The 20,525-nt window shown below is 41.2% G+C and overlaps 3 protein-coding genes across 6 annotated transcripts in view; 2 read left to right on the top strand and 1 right to left on the bottom strand.

Moving 5' to 3' along the window:
* Positions 1-8,103, bottom strand: part of LOC130469876 (uncharacterized) — a 30,607-nt gene extending 22,504 nt beyond the window's left edge. The window contains exon 1 of the mRNA XM_056839393.1: positions 7,948-8,103. Within this exon, the coding sequence (XP_056695371.1) occupies positions 7,948-8,103 (156 nt within the window). The remainder of the gene's footprint in view (positions 1-7,947) is intronic.
* A 1-nt stretch (position 8,104) lies between these two features.
* LOC130469875 (uncharacterized) lies at positions 8,105-12,769 on the top strand. The gene has a single exon (XM_056839392.1). The coding sequence runs from the start codon at positions 8,105-8,107 to the stop codon at positions 12,767-12,769; it is 4,665 nt and encodes a 1,554-aa protein (XP_056695370.1).
* Positions 12,770-17,389: 4,620 nt separating this feature from the next.
* Positions 17,390-19,967, top strand: LOC130469187 (uncharacterized). 4 transcript variants are annotated; one of them, XM_056838140.1, is made up of 5 exons: positions 17,433-17,545; positions 17,970-18,082; positions 18,533-18,793; positions 18,966-19,018; positions 19,660-19,967. In XM_056838140.1, exons 3-5 carry the CDS (start codon positions 18,709-18,711, stop codon positions 19,912-19,914), a joined length of 393 nt encoding a protein of 130 aa, XP_056694118.1. In that variant the 5' UTR covers positions 17,433-17,545; positions 17,970-18,082; positions 18,533-18,708; the 3' UTR covers positions 19,915-19,967. The 4 variants fall into 4 exon arrangements, 3 of the variants coding, with proteins under 3 accessions (XP_056694119.1, XP_056694117.1, XP_056694118.1); XM_056838141.1 differs by lacking the exon at positions 17,970-18,082 and having other exon boundaries at positions 17,390-17,545; positions 18,996-19,018; XM_056838139.1 differs by lacking the exon at positions 17,970-18,082 and having other exon boundaries at positions 17,398-17,545.
* The last annotated feature ends 558 nt before the right edge of the window (positions 19,968-20,525 follow it).

Genomic DNA, 20,525 nt, shown 5'->3' with positions numbered 1-20,525 from the left:
TAATCATTATAACATACAATAAGAAAATTATATAGTTAAATTAAATCGCATAGAAACTCTAAAAACCACTTAGTACCGCTTTAAACCATATAGTTGCTGTAAAACTCATATAGTTACTATTTAAAATCGTGAAGTCACTTATCGAATTTGCGAAGTGAAAACGATATTTCGGCAAAACACAAACGTTAGTTTCTCCAAAACAAAAAATATTTTCAATTTTTTTTAAAATAAACTTAAAATACTTTAAAAAGCAACAAACCGAGATGTGATCTCTAAAATTGCTTGGGATGATTTGTAAACGAGCGCAAATTCTTTGATTCGGTTTCGGTAACGACGAACCTCCTTCTTGATCTACCACTTCCTCCATTTTTTTCCTCATCTAATAGATCTAATTATGAGAATTATAAGATAATTACATAGAAAATCAGTAAAATTGAAAACAACCCTACAAATTTGGGCATAAATCTGAAAAGCATAGGGAGAAAATAAAGAGAGAGAAATGAGAGAGAAATGAACAGAATGCAGATCTGAAATTTTGAAAAATAAAAAATTTAAAATGTATTTAAAGTGGGATGATGACGATACTATTTTCCTTGCTAGGTGGTTGGTGCAACTCCGTGCGGAAGTCTCAATTGCTAAAGCGTATTCCAAAATCCAAAATCCAAAATCCAAAGTCCCATTCCCGAGCCCGTTCCCGTTACGGAACTCGATACAAAATTCAATTTCCAAAAATCAAATTCAAAATCCAAACACAATCTAACCCAATGGACCTCTCCATTGGTTTTACAAGGTCCTTTCCAGTTGAAATGACATTAAGCAATCCAAATTCGGGCGTCGACCCACAAAACCGAGCATGCAGGGATCCGTCTCGTAAAACCGAGTCCAAACACGAAATCCGAAATTCAAAAACGACTTATTTTTAGACGCAAAACCAAGCCTTAACCTCCAAGAAAATACTACGTGCCAAATTCGTGCAAATCGTACAAAGGTACAACAATACAAAACAAATCAAGGACGGTGTCATCGTCCTTGTTTTGGCGGATTCTCGGCCACGTCACCAGCGCCAGGTGTAGGTGGTCCTTGGATTTTAGCCGCTTAATCCCCTATATAAACCCTCATTTCCTAAGAAATTGGGGGAGGCAGATTTCTAGTACAACGTCGTAATCTATAATTCTCCTCTCAAAAATCAATTACAAAATTCAAGTTCAAATCTACAATTTCCATTACAATTTCCAAATTCTTAAGCAATTGGGAGAACTAATCGGAAAACTAAGCTAGTCCTAAATAGGTAATTCCGAATCCCTAATCAATTCTTTATGATGTTTTCTACTCTTTTACATTTCTAAAATTCAATTAACAATTCCAAGGATGTTGGCATTTGAGTAAATACTCATGACTAACTAGGAAAAACATGTCAAAAGTGCCATCTTTGGGGAGATTTCATTCTTGAAATTCTTCACAAATGATTGTCCAAGCACCTTTTCAATAATACCATGCAAGATTCAAGCTTTGATTTCAAAAATGATTAGTAAGTTGATGCTTTTATTCTTAAAAGTATTCCTTACAACAATCACACAATTTTACAAAATCCAAACCTTTTCAAAAGTTCAAGGTTGTTTATGAAAAGTGCAATTCCTTTTCTAAACTAGAACACATGAACATTCATCTTTTATGTTCAAATACATGTCCCATTTTCATGATTCTATGATGTTTAAGGTTGTTTGTAATCACTCCTTAAACTAGAGTCAACTTCCAAGTTATGGAGCATATTAAAGGTGAGACCTTTTTAACATTAAAAGGTTTAAACTTTAAGAACCGAGTCTACCCTTTCGAATCCTTATGTTCTTAGACGCCTTCGCTCTGGGGCCCCTGTTCAGCTCATTTAACCCATCCATGTTCTCATCGCCATAACCCAAGAAACCATTACCTCGACTCTTGTTCTCGAATTTGTTGTCAACCGCAAACCACGCACGGCCATTGACACGTGCGTCATACCCATTATTTCCAAAGCCCAAACCTGTTCTTACACCACCATTAGCATAATGACCATATAACTTGTGTGGATACGTCTTGTTGATATACCCTTGAGCCGCCCCCATGCTACTCATTGGCCTTGGTTGATGTAAACTCGTGACATTAGCACGAAGCTGCAAATTGTGAGCCCTAACAGATGTAATCCTCATGCTTGACTAATACCTATACAAATCATCCCAACTCATTCAACCCATCTTTCAAACCGTCTTGAGTCACGAGTAAAAAAGGAAGACAAATGAAAAGTACAAAAAAAATTAATAAATAATAAAAAAGAAAACTTTGCAAAGCGCCTTTAAAAGTTCGTCTAAAAAGAAAAAAAAACATTTAGCGCGCAAAAAAGATTCACAAATATTTGGCACAAAACCAAAAAAATCTGCCCAGATATCATTTTCAGCGCCCAGAGCTGGGCGCCGGAATCTTTAGCGCCCCAGTCTGGGCGCTGATTCTCTCTGCTTGCCAAATTTTGTCTAGAAGTGCTCGTCATTTTATCCGCACATACACGGAAAAATAACGAACACTTGGAGGGGTACAGCACGTATTCAGATATACGTACCACCAAAAAATACAGGTACTTGAAAAAATATAAAACAAAATTTTGGCTTACGGCAAAGCAGCAGATTAAAATAATAATAAACTCCACTTATTCTACCGTTTCAAATAATATGTTTCCACCTCAGAACGTACTTGTTTAAAATCGGCATTCTAAGAAACCATTTTCTAGGCTAAGAACTACGCAAGACCTGATTCCAAATTAAATCTATTTAAGGCGGATACGTAGGCAATCCATGATTCGGTCCAACCAATTTGTAAAAATATTAAAGCCTATAGAAAAACAAGAATAAGAAATAGAGTCCCTTATTGAAATTTAATTACTTGCAATCCAAGTCGAAAGAAAAATTTAAGTCAAAGGAAGAATCCCAGTCATCAAGATGCCAAAATTAATGAGCACACATCGAAAAATAATAAGGGCATGTACCCTTGCCAGAAAGAGCACTCACACTCCTAGGCACTTAGCCAAGACTCAAAAGATCGCTTTGCCTCAATTGAATGGGGGCTAGCGCAAGCGTCCATGACCTCTAAAGTACTCGACTTGACCCTCCCTAAAGCGAACTAACTCACTCAAAGACTTTCTTTCACCACTAGACATAGTCGTTCGCTTAAAGACCTTCTTTCACCACTAGACATAGTCGTTCGCTTAAAGACCTTCTTTCACCACTAGACACAGTCATGATCGCCAAAAAGTAGTAAAGGCAGTAAGCTTGCAATAAAGAGGATTGTTCTACGGCGTCGCCCCATCGTTCCTTCAAGCTCAGGGCACCCGTTCATGGTAACTCAAATGCTCGCGAATCCCCTTTAAAAAAAATAAAAAAAATCAGACATTGTCAATAGGACTTGGCACTTAACCAAGGCTCACTCTACTCAGACATATGACACGGGCATCTAAAATCGAAATCTGAAACATCATTAATGGGAAGACATAACAGCAACTGGGGGCTAAAAAAAATTGAAATGAAAGAGCTAGGGAAAGAACTAAGTATACTTTGACCTTTTGTACAGACATACACCAAGTAAATCTAAGTCAATTTAAAAACGGTTTATATTCCCGCAATTCTGGAAAAGATAGCCCTAAAAGCCTAAAGCATATGCCAAACGGACACAAGTATATCTTGACGCTTGCACCCTGGCTTCCAGCAAATCCTTAGACAACATTCCAAAAATCGTAACAGTATTTTTGATTCACTCATGTAATCCTGTACGAACCCTTCTATAAGTCAACCTACTTAGGACACCTCGGATTGTACACAGTAGGACTCGGATTTTAATTGATTTTTAAAAGACTTCTTCGAACATAATAAAGTGTCATTGGTTTAAGCTAAGTATGGGTTTATCTCGATGTTGCAAGTGAGTCAAAAAGATTTCTAAATATGATTATGGGTAAAGAAAGGCACCTAGCTTTTGGCCAAGGCATACTACAACATGTTACTACCTTGACCATGAAAATGTCGCATAATACGACATTTACAAGAGAAGTATCAGGTCACTACTCGAACGTACCTCGCACTAAACGAGTCTGGTTCAAACTATTCATGATCCGTGTCACCATGAATGCATAAAAACGAATGCAAAGCATTATAGCACTAAGCCAATCCCGTAGCTACAATTGGAGGCTTGAGAAAAACACTCTAAAAGTGCTCGAAATGACGATTTTATCGCAGATTCTCGACGCTAATGCTATACATACATCATAGGGGCACAATCCTAAGCTTTGATCGTGTAAAACAAACCTTAGAATGGCTACAACCCCTCCCAAATTCTAAGCGCTACTTAGAATATATAAAGTCACCCCACTAACAAGGGTAACTGAAAATCGCGAGTCACCAAAACTCCGATCAAACTACTGCACATAACGCTCGCCCTACAAGCGCCCGTTACACAGTCTAAGTCGTTCCAAAGCAAAATCAAGAAAGAAAAAACTGTCAAAATTCTGCCCAGAAATCAATTTCAACGCCCAAAGCTGGGCGTCGATATCTTTAACGCCCCAGCCTGGGCGCTGAATCTTTCTGCTAGCCAAGTTTTGCCCAGATATAAAAATAAGAAAGAAACACCTATGAATCGTCGCATCGAACGAAGTAATAAGCCATGCAAACCCACGCAGAAGGTGCTACACTTGTTCGAGCACCTGAACGAGGCGTGATGAAGTACTCCAATGCAAGAAATAATAATGATATCCCAACACCTGGAGAAATGTTCTAATACATGCGGTTAGGCCACACAAGCCTACGTCGCACCATAAATTCAGCTATCCCACGGTACAACTCTAAAAAAGAGAGTAAGGCATATTGCGCTAATGCGGGCACGACCAAAGAGCATGTGTAAAAGAGGCAAAGACTGCTTATCGCCCAAATTCAAAATGCAAGCCCCACGACTTCTACATTAAGGATTAAAAGTAGCAAAATATTACCTACCACTGAAGGGATAGCTCGCACCTACACGAGCAGGAACCCCAAGGAATCTTTTTTTGAAAGAACCTACAAAAATCGTACGCCAAAAGGAAGCATCCCGACATGCATACTTGGGGGCTCCAAGCTACGAAACGACCATAGCAAAATAAAAAACTCGAAGCAAATGTTTGAACGATCAAGAAGGGCACGATGCTTGAGCCTACTTCATGAATGGGCCTGAACCCTATCAAGCTTCTAAGCAAACTATTCAAAATCAGTCATTGCTCCAAAAATTGATTCAAGCAAACTGATTAATGGACCGCACACAACGGCCATTCTATGAACGCTCGTTCGCGCATACATATCATCATTCTAAGTATCGAACATTCACGAACGCGTTCAAAAGGAAAAATATACAACAACAAGAGCGGTCAAAGTCTTACGCCTCAAGGTATGTTCCTAGGGCCATATAGACTCGCCCAACTATCGCAATAACTGTACGCCTTAAGAGCAACAGTTCCTTAAAATAATCTCCCCAAAGCGACAGGCACCGTAGTTTACCAATCGGCTACGGCTTCTCGAGAAAATCATCACGTTTTAAAATAAAGAAAAAAACAAAAAGAGAATACATAGAACTTCCAAGTGAAATAAACGAATGAACAAGAGGCCAACTTTGTCATCAAGAAACCTCGCCATAAATTATTTTCAGCGCCCAGCGCTGGGCGCCGAAATCTCTAACACCCAGGCATGGGCGCCGAAAATGATCTCAAACCCAAAAAGGGCCCCTGACTTCTATAGGGCCCTGCTGTATCCGTTCGACTCGAAAATTGCCGATTTCTTTACTGAAAGTCGCACCTCACGACTTTGTTAAGAGTAGCACACCACTACAAAGATCACTCGCACTTACGAGCACGATCCCAAACACGATCAAAGACATTACAAAATGCGTAGGAACCTCTTTGACAAGAAATGACCGTCAAGCACGAATGCTTGGTGGCTCGAAAGGAAAAAATATATCTTAAAAAAAAGTATGCAAAGTTAAAAAAATATTCCCAGACTACGCTGTACGAAGTCCCGTGTTTGGATGTCTCAAAAAATAAACCAGTTTACGACCTCAAGACAAAGGTCGCCGTTGATACTTGTACGTGGTCCTCTGATCAAAGACCCAAGTGGTGGCAAAATCGAGCCATAAAGACTAGCTCAAAACCACGAAAAAGATGACCACAAAACAATGGTCCGTCTAAGCACGTTGTCAACCCACGTTCAGGTTACAACTGAATTCGAGCATCCCTCGAAAGAATTCGCTCTTGCAAGAATGAACAAAAGAAATTCTCAAAAAAAAAAAAATCACAATGAACAAAAAATAGGGACTTGCCCACCTCAATCGGGCAAGATCGCGCCACGAACCACGCAAGTTCCAAATCAAGGAAAAAACGAATTCAGGGATGTCCACCCTTAGCGGACAGGGCTCGCCCACCTTCAGCGGGCGGGGTCTGCTTCACTAGCCGCGCAGGTTCTCAGTTTTCAAAAAATAAAGTCTTCAAATTCAAAATAGGTTCGCCATCTTTAGCCGGCGGGGTCTACGGCGCAAACCACGTAGGTCCTTATTTTCAAAAAATAAACACAAAAGAAATTTCAAAATAGATTCGTCCATTTCTATCGGATGGGGTGTCCACCCTTACCGGACAGGTTCCCCATCTTTAGCCGGCGGGATCTACGTCACAAGACGCGTAGGTCCTTATTTTCAAATTTCAAAAATAGATTCGTCCATTTTTATCGGACGGGGTGTCCACCCTTAGCGGACAGGCTCGCCATCTTTAGCCGGCGGGGTCTGCGTCACTAACCGCGTAGGTCCTTAGTCGCTGCAGCGATAACCTTTATCGGTTTTCCCTTTTTCCAAAAATTAAAGGATCGGTTCTCCCTTTTTCCAAAAATTAAAGGATCGGTTTTTCCTTTTTCCAAAAATTAAAGTATTGGTTTTCCGTTTTTCCAAAAAAGAACGATGTGATTGGTTTTCCCTTTTTTCCATAAATTAAGGCTATGTTCGGAAACGTTATTGTTTTCCGTTTTTTCATTTTTTAATCAAAAAAACCAAAGCAAAGTTGTTCGGGTAAAGCGCTGAATAAAACAAATTTCATGGACTTTGGACAAAATAAAAACGGAAAACACAAAACCACTAAAAGTGGTTTTAGGAATTCCGTTTTAAATTTCGACTCTTCTAGATCTCTCTCCATCTCCCTCTTGGTTCCTGTAAAATCTTTAACTACTCTCAAGATTCAAGTTAGTACATGAAGACTTTTTCTCTTCTACTCTTTTCTTTTTCTTTTTGTTCTCCTTGAAATCATACCCTTCTCATATATTGTTTCATCTTTTCTGTTCATTGAACTGGTTTTTTTTTTGTTTTTTTTATTTTAATGTTCATCTATCTATCCATCTCTGTTTGTAGAAGCAATTTCAGTCGCAGAAAAAAAATCTAATCCAATTCCAAACTGATATTCCGTGAACCACCAATTTTGTCGAACTCGTCAAAATTTTCAAACCAAATTTAGTTTCGTGAAAAGTTCCAAATTTTCTATCCATTTATGTTTCTTTAACATTTTTTTAATTGTTGATTTTTGTTCATCTAATTCGGTCATAAGTTAGTAGTTTAATTCAACTTTGAGGTATTGTGCCAGCTGGTAGCATCGCCAAGCTGTTAAGGATAAAAGCAAATGATCCTTAACGGCAGTTATTATTCCCTACCAGCATCTCTTAAAAGCCGGTAGGGAGGAGGCACGTGACCAAACCAAGAGGTCAACGGGTCGCTATCAATCGGGTAGGACCCATTTGTCCGTACGCCCGACACGCGCCTATATATATGGGCTTCATTTATGACAAAAAGGTACGCAAACACAATCATTTCCACTAAACCCAAAATACTTATTACACATCATACCTGACTTTAGCATCGGAGGGGGGATCCTCGAATCACCCTCGAGGCTAGTTCATCTTTGTTATCTGCGCAGGATATCATCAGGATAACAGCAACACTCGACCAGCAAGACATCTCCAACCGTTCCCAAATCTTACCGGAACAATTGGCGCTAGAAGGAGGGGACTTCCCAATCTTGTCAAGTAAATCAGCCATCATGGATACCAACAACAAAAAACCTAGAAAAAACAACAATCTCCCACAATCAGCAGTGATCACACCAACACCAGTAGCACAACCCACCACAGTCAAACCCTCTCTCTTACCTGTCTCAACCAGCCAAGTCACACCACTTACCAATCCTCCCCCAAAAGCACTCAAGTCACAGATAAGCATTGCCCCCCCAGGTTTTGAAGATCCGAACGACGTGATCATAGAGGATGAAACGTCCATGGAAGAAAGGGCACAGGATTCCCCATCCCCCCCACAGATTCAGAGCAACCTCTCGGCGTTGTCCCAAAGGTTCACACCACAACAGCTGTTGACGCCTTCGGCCGTCATGAAGGCAATGGCTGAACTGTCCTCAAGGAGGACAGAGGGAAATCAGATCGTGGTTACCGGCAATCGCCCGGGTGCGATGCCGGTTAGAAATCTCTACGAAACCCTAGAGCATGAAGTGGTACTGCCAGCACAACCTGAACCAATACTTGTACACAGTGAAAATCCGGATAGAAGAAAAAGGCATAGCTCTCGGCGCAGAGAAAGGTCCACTAGACGCCGAGAGTCGGTATCAGAACAAGAAGGGTCGGTTCCTGCTGGTAGGGAATCGACACCGTACCACGAGGAGTACATCGTGCAGTCTCCACAGCCGGGTTGGAATAGATATGAAGGATATATACCTCACCAGGAGCCGATGAGGCGAACCATACACCCCAAAGACTCCCCACTATGCAGGGGTATACTGGAACAGCCTTTGGAGAAAGTAAAGATGCCGACGTGCAAATACAACGGAACCACAGACCCCGAAAATCATTCCACCGCTTTCGAACAACACATGATGCTGTATTCTGACTCAGATGCCATGTGGTGCAAAGTGTTCCAAACCACATTATCAGGGGTGGCAGCCGATTGGTATAAGAAGTTGCCGGCTGGATCGATATTCAGTTTTCGGCAGATACAAGAGGACTTTGTGAGGCGATTCATTAGCAAGGTTGAACGAAAGAAAACATCTGGAGAGTTGATGTCAATCTCACAAAGGCCGAAAGAACCGCTGAGAGAGTACCTTACCCGGTTTAACAACGAATCCATCACCATACCAGATTTACAGCAAGAAATAGCCGTCTTGGCTCTGTTGAGAGGAATGCAAGAGTGCGAGTTCAAAAGGTACCTGGGAAGAAAATCATTTACCTCGCTGGGGGAGGCCTTGAGAAAAGCAAATGAGTATATCAGAGGTGATGAGCTGATGCTAATATCACCCATGGTGGGAAATCAGGCAGTACAATCGGCCAGGAAGGATCATGTTCCCATACAGCAACACAATTACCGAAAAGATAACAATAGAAAGGAGGGCCATCAGCAGAGAGGGGGATATCCGAATAGACAACAGCCGGTAGGGGCTTATCAGGTGTACACTCCCCTCAACACCGCCAGAGCTACTATCTACGCAGTAAATAATTCGGCAGCGTGGAGAAAACCCTTACCGATGGATGCTCCAGGTAACAATAAGAATTTTTGTGCTTTCCATAATGATCATGGTCATTACACGGAGCATTGTAAAGAGCTCAAGGATAACATTGAAGAGCTGGTAAGAAGGGGATACCTATCCCAGTACAGGATTCGACAGGAAGGCCAGGGAGGAAATAATAGACAGGGCAGTTCGCATAGTCATGCCCCATATACACCTACTCAGCCGGGGTATTCACAGCCCACTGGTAGGATTGAACAGGCACCACCATCCCGGCAAGAAATCCGGTCATTACCGGAAACAAGCAAAGATGGGGCCGATAGGGGAAAAAGACCCACTGTCTGGGTGATCTCTGGAGGGCCCGTGCATGTAGGTACAGTTAGCGGGGCGATAAGAAATCTAGAGGAGCACAGGCACCTGGTGAGTTACCATAGCGCAAGGAAATGGCCGGAACCAACCCCCCTACCGGTCATCACGTTCACTTCGGACGATTGCCGCGGCATTATATATCCCCATGATGACCCGCTGGTACTGGAACTCGAGATAGCAAACTTCCCCGTCAAGAGATGCCTGATTGATGGAGGCAGCTCTGCGAACATCATATTTTGGGAAGCTTTCACCCAGCTGAACATAGATCACGGAGAGTTAGCAAGGGTGAGCTATCCCGTTATCGGATTCTCTGGGGCCAGCGTCTACCCAGAAGGCAGTATCCGTTTACCGGTTCAAGTGGGCAGAGGATTATCAGCCAGGGACTTAATGGTCGACTTTTTGGTGATAAAAGTACCAGCAGCGTATAACGTAATAATTGGTCGACCAGTTATTCATGACGCACAGGCGGTGGTGTCCACGTATCATTTGACCATGATATATCTCTCAAATCTGGAAAGAACAGAAAGGGTACATGGCAGTCAGGAGACTGCCAGATCGTGTTATCTGACAGCGATAAAGGCACCAGGAAGGATGGTGCCGAAAACCAACCTTGCCCGAGAAGCAAACATGCCAACCAAAAGAAAGAGAGGGGATCTGAGCATGGAAAATTTTGATGAAAGGCCTGTGTGCATCCCAAGGCCGGTTGCAGATGGAGAAACTCGGGAAATTGAATTGGTAGAAGGAGTTCCAGAAAGAACGGTACGAATAGGTGCCGATATGGAGGCAGATCAGCAGGTCAATCTTATCGGCCTATTACGAAAACATGCAGACGTCTTTGCCTTCTCTGCAGATGAAATGCCCGGTATCAGCCCGGACATTATAGTGCATCGTCTGAATGTAGACAAGTCAGTCAGGCTGGTAAAGCAAAAGAAGAGAAATTTCTCCAATGAAAAAAATGCTGCAATAAAAGAAGAAGTGGAAAAATTGTTGGAAGCAGGGTTCATAGAAGTTTGTGACTACCCCGAATGGTTGGCCAACGTGGTCATGGTAAAAAAGTCAAATGGAAGTTGGCGAGTGTGCGTAGATTTTACCAACCTGAATGGGGCATGCCCCAAGGACTGCTATCCATTGCCACGAATCGATAGACTGGTAGATTCAACAAGTGGCCACGCTCTTTTGAGTTTCCTGGATGCCTTTTCAGGGTATCACCAAGTCAGTTTGTGTAAGGCCGATAGAAAGAAGGCCGCCTTCATCACAGATTCAGGGGTATACAGCTATAAGGCTATGCCGTTTGGGCTGAAGAATGCAGGAGCAACCTACCAGAAGTTGGTGGATAGGGTATTTGCTTCCCAGAAAGGGAGGAACATAGAGGTATATGTGGATGACTCGATAGTTAAAAGCCGATTGGCCATCGACCACATCGACGACTTAAGAGAAACTTTCGAAACTCTGAGGAGGTTCAGGATGAAGTTAAACCCCAAGAAATGTGTATCCGGGGTCCGATCAGGAAAGTTCTTGGGTTTCCTAGTAAGCGAAAGGGGAATCGATGCCAATCCAGATAAGGTAGATGCAATTATGAATCTACCAGAACCCGGTTGCATAAAAGACGTGCAAAAGTTAACAGGAAGAATGGCCGCATTGACCCGGTTCATTAGCAAATCAGCAGATAGGTCGTTGCCCTTTTTCAACGTGTTAAAGCAAAACAAGAAATTCAAGTGGGGAGAAACAGAAAAAGCAGCTTTTGGGGCAGTAAAACGGCACCTGCAAGCCTTACCCACAATAGCTCGACCAGAGGAAGGAGACACGCTGCAGCTATACATATCTTCTTCTCAGCACACAGTAGCAGCAGTACTGATCATAGAGAAAGATAAAACACAGATACCGGTGTACTTTGTCAGCCACATCCTGCAAGAAGCAGAAACGAGGTACTCCTTGATAGAAAAGTTGGGGTTGGCAGTACTGATTGCAGCCAGAAAGCTGAGACCTTACTTTGATGCACACGGAATCCAAGTCCTCACAAACTACCCACTGGAAAAAGCAATGCAAAAAATGGACACATCAGGTAGACTCCTAAAATGGGCGATTGAACTATCAGAGTTTCACATGGAGTATCGGCCCAGAATGGCTATAAAAGCCCAAGAACTGTCTGACTTCATAGTCGAAGCATCATACCAGGAGGAGGAAATAAAGGAAGGAAAATGGGAAGTAGCAGTAGACGGCTCTGTCACCAAATCAGGGGCAGGAGCAGGGGTAATAGTTACCTCACCAGAAGGAGACCAGTTCGAGTATGCTATTAAGTTCTCTTTCCAGGCATCAAACAACGAGGCAGAATACGAAGCCGCAATCGCTGGCATACAGATCTGCACGGCAGCTGGTGCTCGTAGGCTCATACTCACAACCGACTCACAGCTGGTAGCAAACCAGTTCTCAGGAGAATATGAAACGAAGGAAGAATCCATGAAACGATACGCCGAAAAGCTTAAACAGTCAGTGGCACAGTTGGAAAGCTTCAAAATAAAATTAGTACCCCGATCAGAGAACATGTTGGCAGACTCCCTGTCAAAACTGGACAGCTCAAGTGCTCTGGGAAAATCAGTAATGATGGAAGTCATGCATCGAAGGAGCACTGAAGTATTGGGGAAAGAGGTCATGGTAATCACGAGCCAACCTGAATGGTATGACACCATGTGGGCATACAAGAGAGATGGAACACTGCCTACAGAAAAAACGGAAGCAAGAAGGTTGATTAGGAACTCATGCTGGTTTGTAATCATCAGAGGCCAACTCTACAAACGGGGTTTCAGCTTGCCTCTTTTACGATGCATATAAGCATACGAATCGGCACGACTGATAGAAGAAATACATGAAGGAGTGTGTGGAAATCATCAGGGAGGAAAAACCCTTGCACTAAAATGCCAAAGGCAAGGATACTACTGGCCGACAATGCTAACAGACGCACAAGAATACGTCAAGAAATGTGAAAAATGTCAAGTTTTTTCAGCAGTCATCAATCGTCCTGCAAACGATCTCATGCCAATCCTAAATCCAGTACCGTTCGCCCAGTGGGGAATGGACATTCTGGGACCATTCACAACGGCATCCGGTGGAAGAAAATTTCTGATAGTGGCAGTCGATTATTTCACCAAATGGATAGAAGCAGAACCGGTGGCAAAGATAACTGCAAATCAGGTCAAAAAGTTCATATGGAAAAATATAATCACCAGGTTCGGATTACCGATGGCAATCGTGATGGACCATGGGGTACAGTTTGATTGCTCGCCAGTTCAAAGTTTCTTGAGTATGTACAAGGTTAAGTTTGCCTACTCTTCTGTTTGTCATCCCCAAAGCAATGGACAGGCAGAAGCTGCCAACAAGCAGATACTGGCAGCAATGAGAAAGAAGCTAGACGACTATAAGGCTGGTTGGGCCGATATTGTTCCAGAGATACTTTGGGGAAATAGAACCACCGCTAAGGAAGCAACGGGAGAGAGCCCATTCCGTCTATGTTTCGGATCAGAAGCAGTGATACCAGCAGAAGTAGGGTTACCTACATTCAGGATCCAGCATTATGAAGAAGACAAGAACGGTAAACTGTTAAAGCAGGAGCTGGATCTTCTACCAGAGATCAGACTCAGAGCAGAAATCAGATCAGCGGCTTACAAGCAGCGTATAAGTAATGCCTACAACAAAAGAGTAAAACACAGACAGCTTGAAGTAGGAGACCTGGTGCTCCGCAGAACAGCAGCTACAGGCAAGGCAAAGGTCCAAGGAAAGTTAACCCCAAACTGGGAGGGGCCTTATCAGATATGGGAAGAAATCGTACCAGGAGCTTTTAGGCTGATGGATATGGGTGGAACAGCGCTAAAAAATTCATGGAACGCCAGCGTCCTTAGAAATTTTTATGTGTAGTCACTAACCCAAAAAGGACGATTGAGCCAGGCCTGTTATGGTCCATGAAATGAAAAAAAGTCGAGGAATTCAAAGCAGAAGAATCAAACCCTTAAAGTAGGTCAGCAAGGCTACTATCAGCTTGCTGACTCGGGGTAATATATAATCAAAAATCGTGATTCAAACCCTTAAAGTAGGTCAGCAAAGCTACTATCAGCTTGCTGACTCGGGGTGATACGAATCAAACCCTTAAAGTAGGTCAGCAAGGCTACTATCAGCTTGCTGACTCGGGGTAATGTATAGTCAAAAATCGTGATTCAAACCCTTAAAGTAGGTCAGCAAGGCTACTATCAGCTTGCTGACTCGGGGTGATACGAATCAAGCCCTTACAGTAGGTCATTAAGGCTACTATCAGCTTGCTGACTCGGGGTAATGTATAGTCAAATATCGTGATTCAAACCCTTAAAGTAGGTCAGCAAGGCTACTATCAGCTTGCTGACTCGGGGTGATACGAATCAAACCCTTAAAGTAGGTCAGCAAGGCTACTATCAGCTTGCTGACTCGGGGTAATGTATAGTCAAATATCGTGATTCAAACCCTTAAAGTAGGTCAGCAAGGCTACTATCAGCTTGCTGACTCGGGGTGATACGAATCAAACCCTTAAAGTAGGTCAGCAAGGCTACTACCAGCTTGCTGACTCGGGGTGATGTATAATCAAAAATCGTGATTCAAATCCCTTAAAGTAGGTCAGCAAGGCTACTATCAGCTTGCTGACTCGGGGTGATACGAATCAAACCCTTAAAATAGGTCAGCAAGGCTACTATCAGCTTGTTGACTCGGGGTGATTAAAGAAAAATATATCACCAAGGTAAAGTACCAGATTCAAACAGCACAATTGCATAAATGAGGGCAAGCATAAAATAGAAAAATAAAACAAACAACACAATATCATAAGTATAAGAGCAACACCATCTGATAAAACAAATTCGACAGCCAACACCAAAACTGACATTTGTTAGCTGATTAAAAATGGCACAAGGTAAAGTTTACAAAAACAAGCATAAAATATTCCAGGGCAAAAAGTGCCACAAACAGCTGATACCAAAAGTGCGTTTAAGAAAATAAACTAATCTTTAAAAGCAGCAACGCCAGATGAACCACAGGATGATACCGGTGATGACTGCCCGCACCTTCAAACTTGTTGATGATCCGTCTGGTTGGTACTGGAAGACAGCAGGGCAGGATCCAGGTAGTCTTCTTCCTTCAGCTTAATGGGAGGGAGAGTCAAAGGATCAGCATTTTGAATAATCTCTTCAGGAATGATTTGTGTCTCCCAACCAGTAGGTTCCTTGTGCTTCTGCTCCACCAAGAATGCATACTCGATATCCTGGCAATCCTCCTGTGTCAGACCAATGCCATGCACACCACAGCGATGAGCCGCAAACCAGCCACCGTTGTGACTATCAGTAATGCGTTTGCTATAAGTCTGACTACGGGTGAAACGCAAGGCACCATCTCGAGCACCGGTTTTGTAGGCAGTCTTGGCCTTTTCATCTGCTTCCTGCAGCTTCTCAGACAACTCTTTATTTTTAATCTCCTCTGCAGTCAGCTGGTTCGCAACATTCTCCAGCTCCTTGTTGCGCCGTTTCAACCTTTCCAGCTCAGAGGATTTCTGATCCAGATCACGTTTGGTATCACCCAATTGTTGGTCCAAATCAGCCTGCCTCTTCTGCAGGGCCTCATTCTGCTCCTGGTAGCAAAGGTACAGTTTCACAAGCTCCACTGCAGAGTTGCAAGCCTACAAAAGACAATTCGTCAAAAACAACACCGATTGCATACCTTGAGCAAATATATATATATATATATATATATATATATATATATATATATATGTATATATACATATATATACATATATATATGTATATATATATATATATATATATACATATATATATGTATATATATGTATATATACATATATATATATATATATATATATATATATATATATATATATATATATATATATATATACGAAAAGCATACCATAAAAGTAACACCGATTGCATACCTTGAGCAAATCATTCATATGTTGGGCAGCCGGCGCGTCAATCTCAGCAGCAGGATTGTCGCGAGGAGTAGCCAGATCCTTCAAAGCCCTCCAACCCATGCAACCACCCCCTTTGCAGTCGTCGGTGAGTATCGACTCACCACGAAGAAGATCGATTTTAGGGTTCCAGGGTTCATCAGGCTCACCAGGAGGAACCTCAAAGTACTTCATCTTCCTGGGGGTTAGGCAAATCGGAGTCTTCTCAATCCACTCCCCAGGACGGACAAAGACACCCATGTTCAGACCAGAGCTGGTACCAGCACTCTAGCTAGGGCGAACATACCCAGAAGAGGTATGAAGAGTAGGAGGCAAGAGAGGAGGAGTCTTCTGGCCCATACCAGCAACATCAGTATCATTTACCTCTTGCTCTTGATTCTGGCGGGTTGGAGTCATAAGATCCACAACCATCAAGTCTGGTTGGACTATCGGCTCAACATTCGCAACAGCATCACCCCCTTGGCCTGCGATGTTCACATCTGCAGCTGATTCAAAGTCCTTCTCAGGAGACTTCTGCTGAGACTTGTCAGGGGCAGGCTGCGCAGTACCGTCCACTCGAGACCAATTCACTCGAGTGAAGGGTTGGTTACGATCACGAGGACGCCTGCCAGTAAGGGCGGCACCACGACCGCAATCCAAACTTTTAAAACCACCGGCCATATCGGGAGCAGTATGAGTGGTGATGAAAACAGGTTTTGGAGCAGGATTATCGGGAGAAGTATGAGTGGTTTTGAAAACAGCTCCAGTGGGTGCACGAATAGAAAGTGGTTTGGGAGCTGGTATGGAGCTTAATCTTTTTGTCTTCTTAGCAGGAGACTCACTCACAACCTCCTCCCGAGTCGAGCCACGTTTTTTTGTTGGCTTGGGTTGCGTAGGTCGACAGAGTAGAAAACACACCTTCCGGATTGGGAGGGTTGTTGGTAGTAGGACGATCGTCTTTACCCAAACCAAGGATAGCAAAGTTAAGGGTATGCAGACTTGGTAAGAAAAAACAAGTAAAGATTTAAACACAGACAACAACAATACGTACAAAACAAGAAAAGCATACTTAAACAATCACTACTACAAAAATGGGCAAAGAGATCTCAAATAAAAGACCCGTTATTTGAATAACGGGTCTCTTTGATATGCGAGATCTAATATCCTAAATAACGGGTCTCTAATATGCATTTGAGCCCACTAGTATACCGTGTGAAAAAGAAAATCAGAGATAACAGACCCCTTATGTCTGTCTACGGGTCTCAAGTCACATTAGGGCCCACCAATTTTTCGCTTCAAAAAAATATGCGAGACCCCTTAACTGGATACACGGGTCTCTTATCCCAACCAAAACTAAAAATAAATAAAATTTAGGTGACCATCCGCCCTTTCATAGTTTCGTTGCACACAATGACACAATCTCTCTCTCTCTTTGTAGAAACTGCAACTATGGTTTATATCTTTCATCCTCTATTTCTCTTCCTCTCTCTTCTCTCTTCATATTTCACTAATCTAATTTAAATGACCTGTAACATTAGATCAATTGCGTTGGAAAATGGATGAATCGCAATGGCTATTCAAACACCGATTGCTGTCTCTCTTCCATCCAACAATCCCTGCCTTCGTTGGTATGTTTTCTACTTCGGGTTTTAAAAAATTAGGGTTTTTGTATGAGCAGTTAAGTTAGGTTTTCTAATTAGGACAAATAGGTTGTTATTGTTTGTTTATTGAGTAGGGATTTGAATGTTGTTAATTTCTTGGATTCTAATGATTGTAGATGATTTATTTGATTGTTATTAAGTAATGGAATTTATATTATTTGAGTTGCACACCAAGTGTTTGATGAAATGCCCAATTATTTTTTGTATGTTTGATAATTTTGGATATCCAATATATGAACCACCGTGTTGGTCCTCTTTGCTCTTTGCTCTTTGCTCTCTGCCAATTTCCTTCTATGACTCACCAACGACAAATCAAGTTTTTTTAGTTTGTATTTTTTGAGTTGTCGACTCTATGGTTTTAAATTCAATTAGTTGAATTGTGAAAATTTAGGTATGAGAAAGATAAGATGAAATGGATTATTACAATTGTGCTAGCTGGAAATTCTAGAATGCTTGAGCAATTGCGTACGTGTTGGCTTAAAGAGCATTGACAAAACGAAAGAGGTATCTTCATAATTTCCAAATTTGCACAAGGTCAAGTAATGATACAACTCAAGCGAACCAATTCACAATTTCATTGAATGGGTTTTACCATTTTTATATACTTGGTTGAATTAGTTTTAGATACAATAAATGAATTGTGACACAAAAATAGAATTGTTTATAATTAGTTGTCTACTGTATTGTCAAATTTCTATTAGAGCAGGAGTAATCAAATATTTTGTAAACCGAGTTTTTGACTATGCTGTGATTGGAAATATATATTGTTTCATTGTTATAGGGATGTAGTAGTATCGTTTCTATGAGTAGTTTTATTTTCTTGTATTATCAACTTATTATTGCCTTATGAGTGCCTACTTACGACAATTTATGCATTCTGATCCATTAAATATTTATATATCTTGCCTTATAGTTAAAATTTCTGTAAGCTCATATTTTGGTTCTTATTTGCAGAAACTCTGGAGAAACCTAGATTTGTAAAGCTTAGCTCTCATAATTGAGTGCCCTGATCTTGGAAATGCACGCATTGTAGTGACTGGAGGTTGAGGTTTAAACAGTTCCGAGAACTTCAAGATGATGGAGAAGCTGGCTGAGAAACTTGATATAAATGCATAAATCTGGTAATTGTTATGGAGAAAGTTGGTGGTCGAGGTTTAAAAACTTCCAGGAATTTCAAGATGATCGAGAAGCTTACTGGGAAACTTGATGCAGCAGGTAGTTTAAAACATTTATTCAACTTGACAGCATAAGTATAGTAATTATTATATATATAGATAGTTTTGGTGTCACGTGCTTGAATCGAGTATCATACATTTGTCCCCTTTTAAATCTGTTTTCCCTCTTGAGTTCAATACTTGACTATACCCTGTTTGCTGCCTTTTTCTAGTTAAAGCTTTACGTGGTGTTGTTGTTGCAGGATACATTTCCAATGAACTACAGGTAATTTAATGCCTCTAATTGTGCTTGTAGATTGCTTGATCTAAATTATGTTAATATGGTCTGCCTATTTCATTAGTCCTATGTTAAATCTCCCAGCTTCACTTTGAAAGGGTGTAGCAGCTATATATGAACAAAATGATTTAATGTTCATAAGCCTCTTGTCTTTGTAAGGATATCTAAAGTTGATATGACTACCTATGTCATGGCATTAGGTAATAAGTGTAGTAGCTGGAACTCAATACATCCGAGTTTCCAATTAAAAAAGGTCACTAAAATAATTCCTTAAAACAAACTCATTTATATATCCGTTTAAGTTTCTTACCCTCCAAAAACGAGAAAGCTACATTATAAAGTTTTTTTATGTTTTTTTGTCAGCCAAATCAACACAATTCGTTTTTTTAGTCCGTGCTTGTCTACTCGATAGTTTACCAATGAACAAAGTGTACAAGTTAATATGAAATGCTCAATTCCAGTTGGAGATTGTTTTGACTTATCTTTTTGAGTTGTTTTCTTTTCATCTTAGTATTGCATTCTATTGTTGGTATGCATGCAATCGACCACACTTTTGCATCTAGGTAGGAAATTTTGTTGTATATTTATTGAAAATTTGGCTCACTCTTTGCTTGCATATTTTTTTGTAGTCTGAAACCAAGCATGCTCGGGGTAATAGTCGGATGAATGAGCCCCTGGTTGCTCGCTCGTGCCTGTTTGGTCTTATGCTTGTTTGGAAGAGCTTCTCGGATATCGAAGTACGAGATGCGTTGCTCTGTATTGAAAAACTTTTTTTTGTTTTACTCAAGGTGCTTGTGCCCACATTAGTAATATGCATTATTGTCGCTTTAGGATCTTGTCACAGTTATGCAGACCTTAAAGTTTTTTTTCTACTTTTTTTTTAAAGAATAATGTAAGATTTTCTTTTTTGTTAATAGTATGAATTATTATGAAATTATCAAGGAGGATTAATGCTAATTGTTTTGCCTAAAATATGTCTCGTATATGATGCTATAATAAATTACAAAAAGAGACCAGTAGGTATAAAAAAATTCTCACGTTTAATAATAAAAAAATAAAAAATATCAAAGAGACCTCGTATCTTAAATATGGGGTCTCAATTTGTTAAAATAAAAAATTAAGAAAAATTCAAAGAGACCCCCTTTCTTATATATGGGGTCTCCACTTACTTTAAAACAGACCCCATATCTCTAATGAGGGGTCTCTTCCCCTTCTAATTTTTTTTCCATGTGACTTGCATAAGAGACCCCTTTTCTTACCTAGCAGGTCTCTTGTTTCTTACAAAGAGACCTCCTCTTGAAGAGGGGTCTCTTTATCAAAGAGACCTCTGAGATAGAGACCTCCTTAAAAGAGGTCTCTTAGGCCATTTTGAAAGGGTCTCTTTGCCCATTTTTGTAGTAGTGAATATAAGAGGGGGATATAGCTATCAGCCCCACGACCATACCAAGAGTATGGGTGTGGCACAAGCCGACTGCAGACAGCGGCCCATTTCCCA

Source organism: Spinacia oleracea, chromosome 3, assembly GCF_020520425.1.
Source record: "Spinacia oleracea cultivar Varoflay chromosome 3, BTI_SOV_V1, whole genome shotgun sequence".
NCBI lineage: Eukaryota > Viridiplantae > Streptophyta > Magnoliopsida > Caryophyllales > Amaranthaceae > Spinacia > Spinacia oleracea.
Note: the sequence above shows the minus strand (reverse complement) of the source record. Positions and strands in the feature narration are given on the sequence as shown.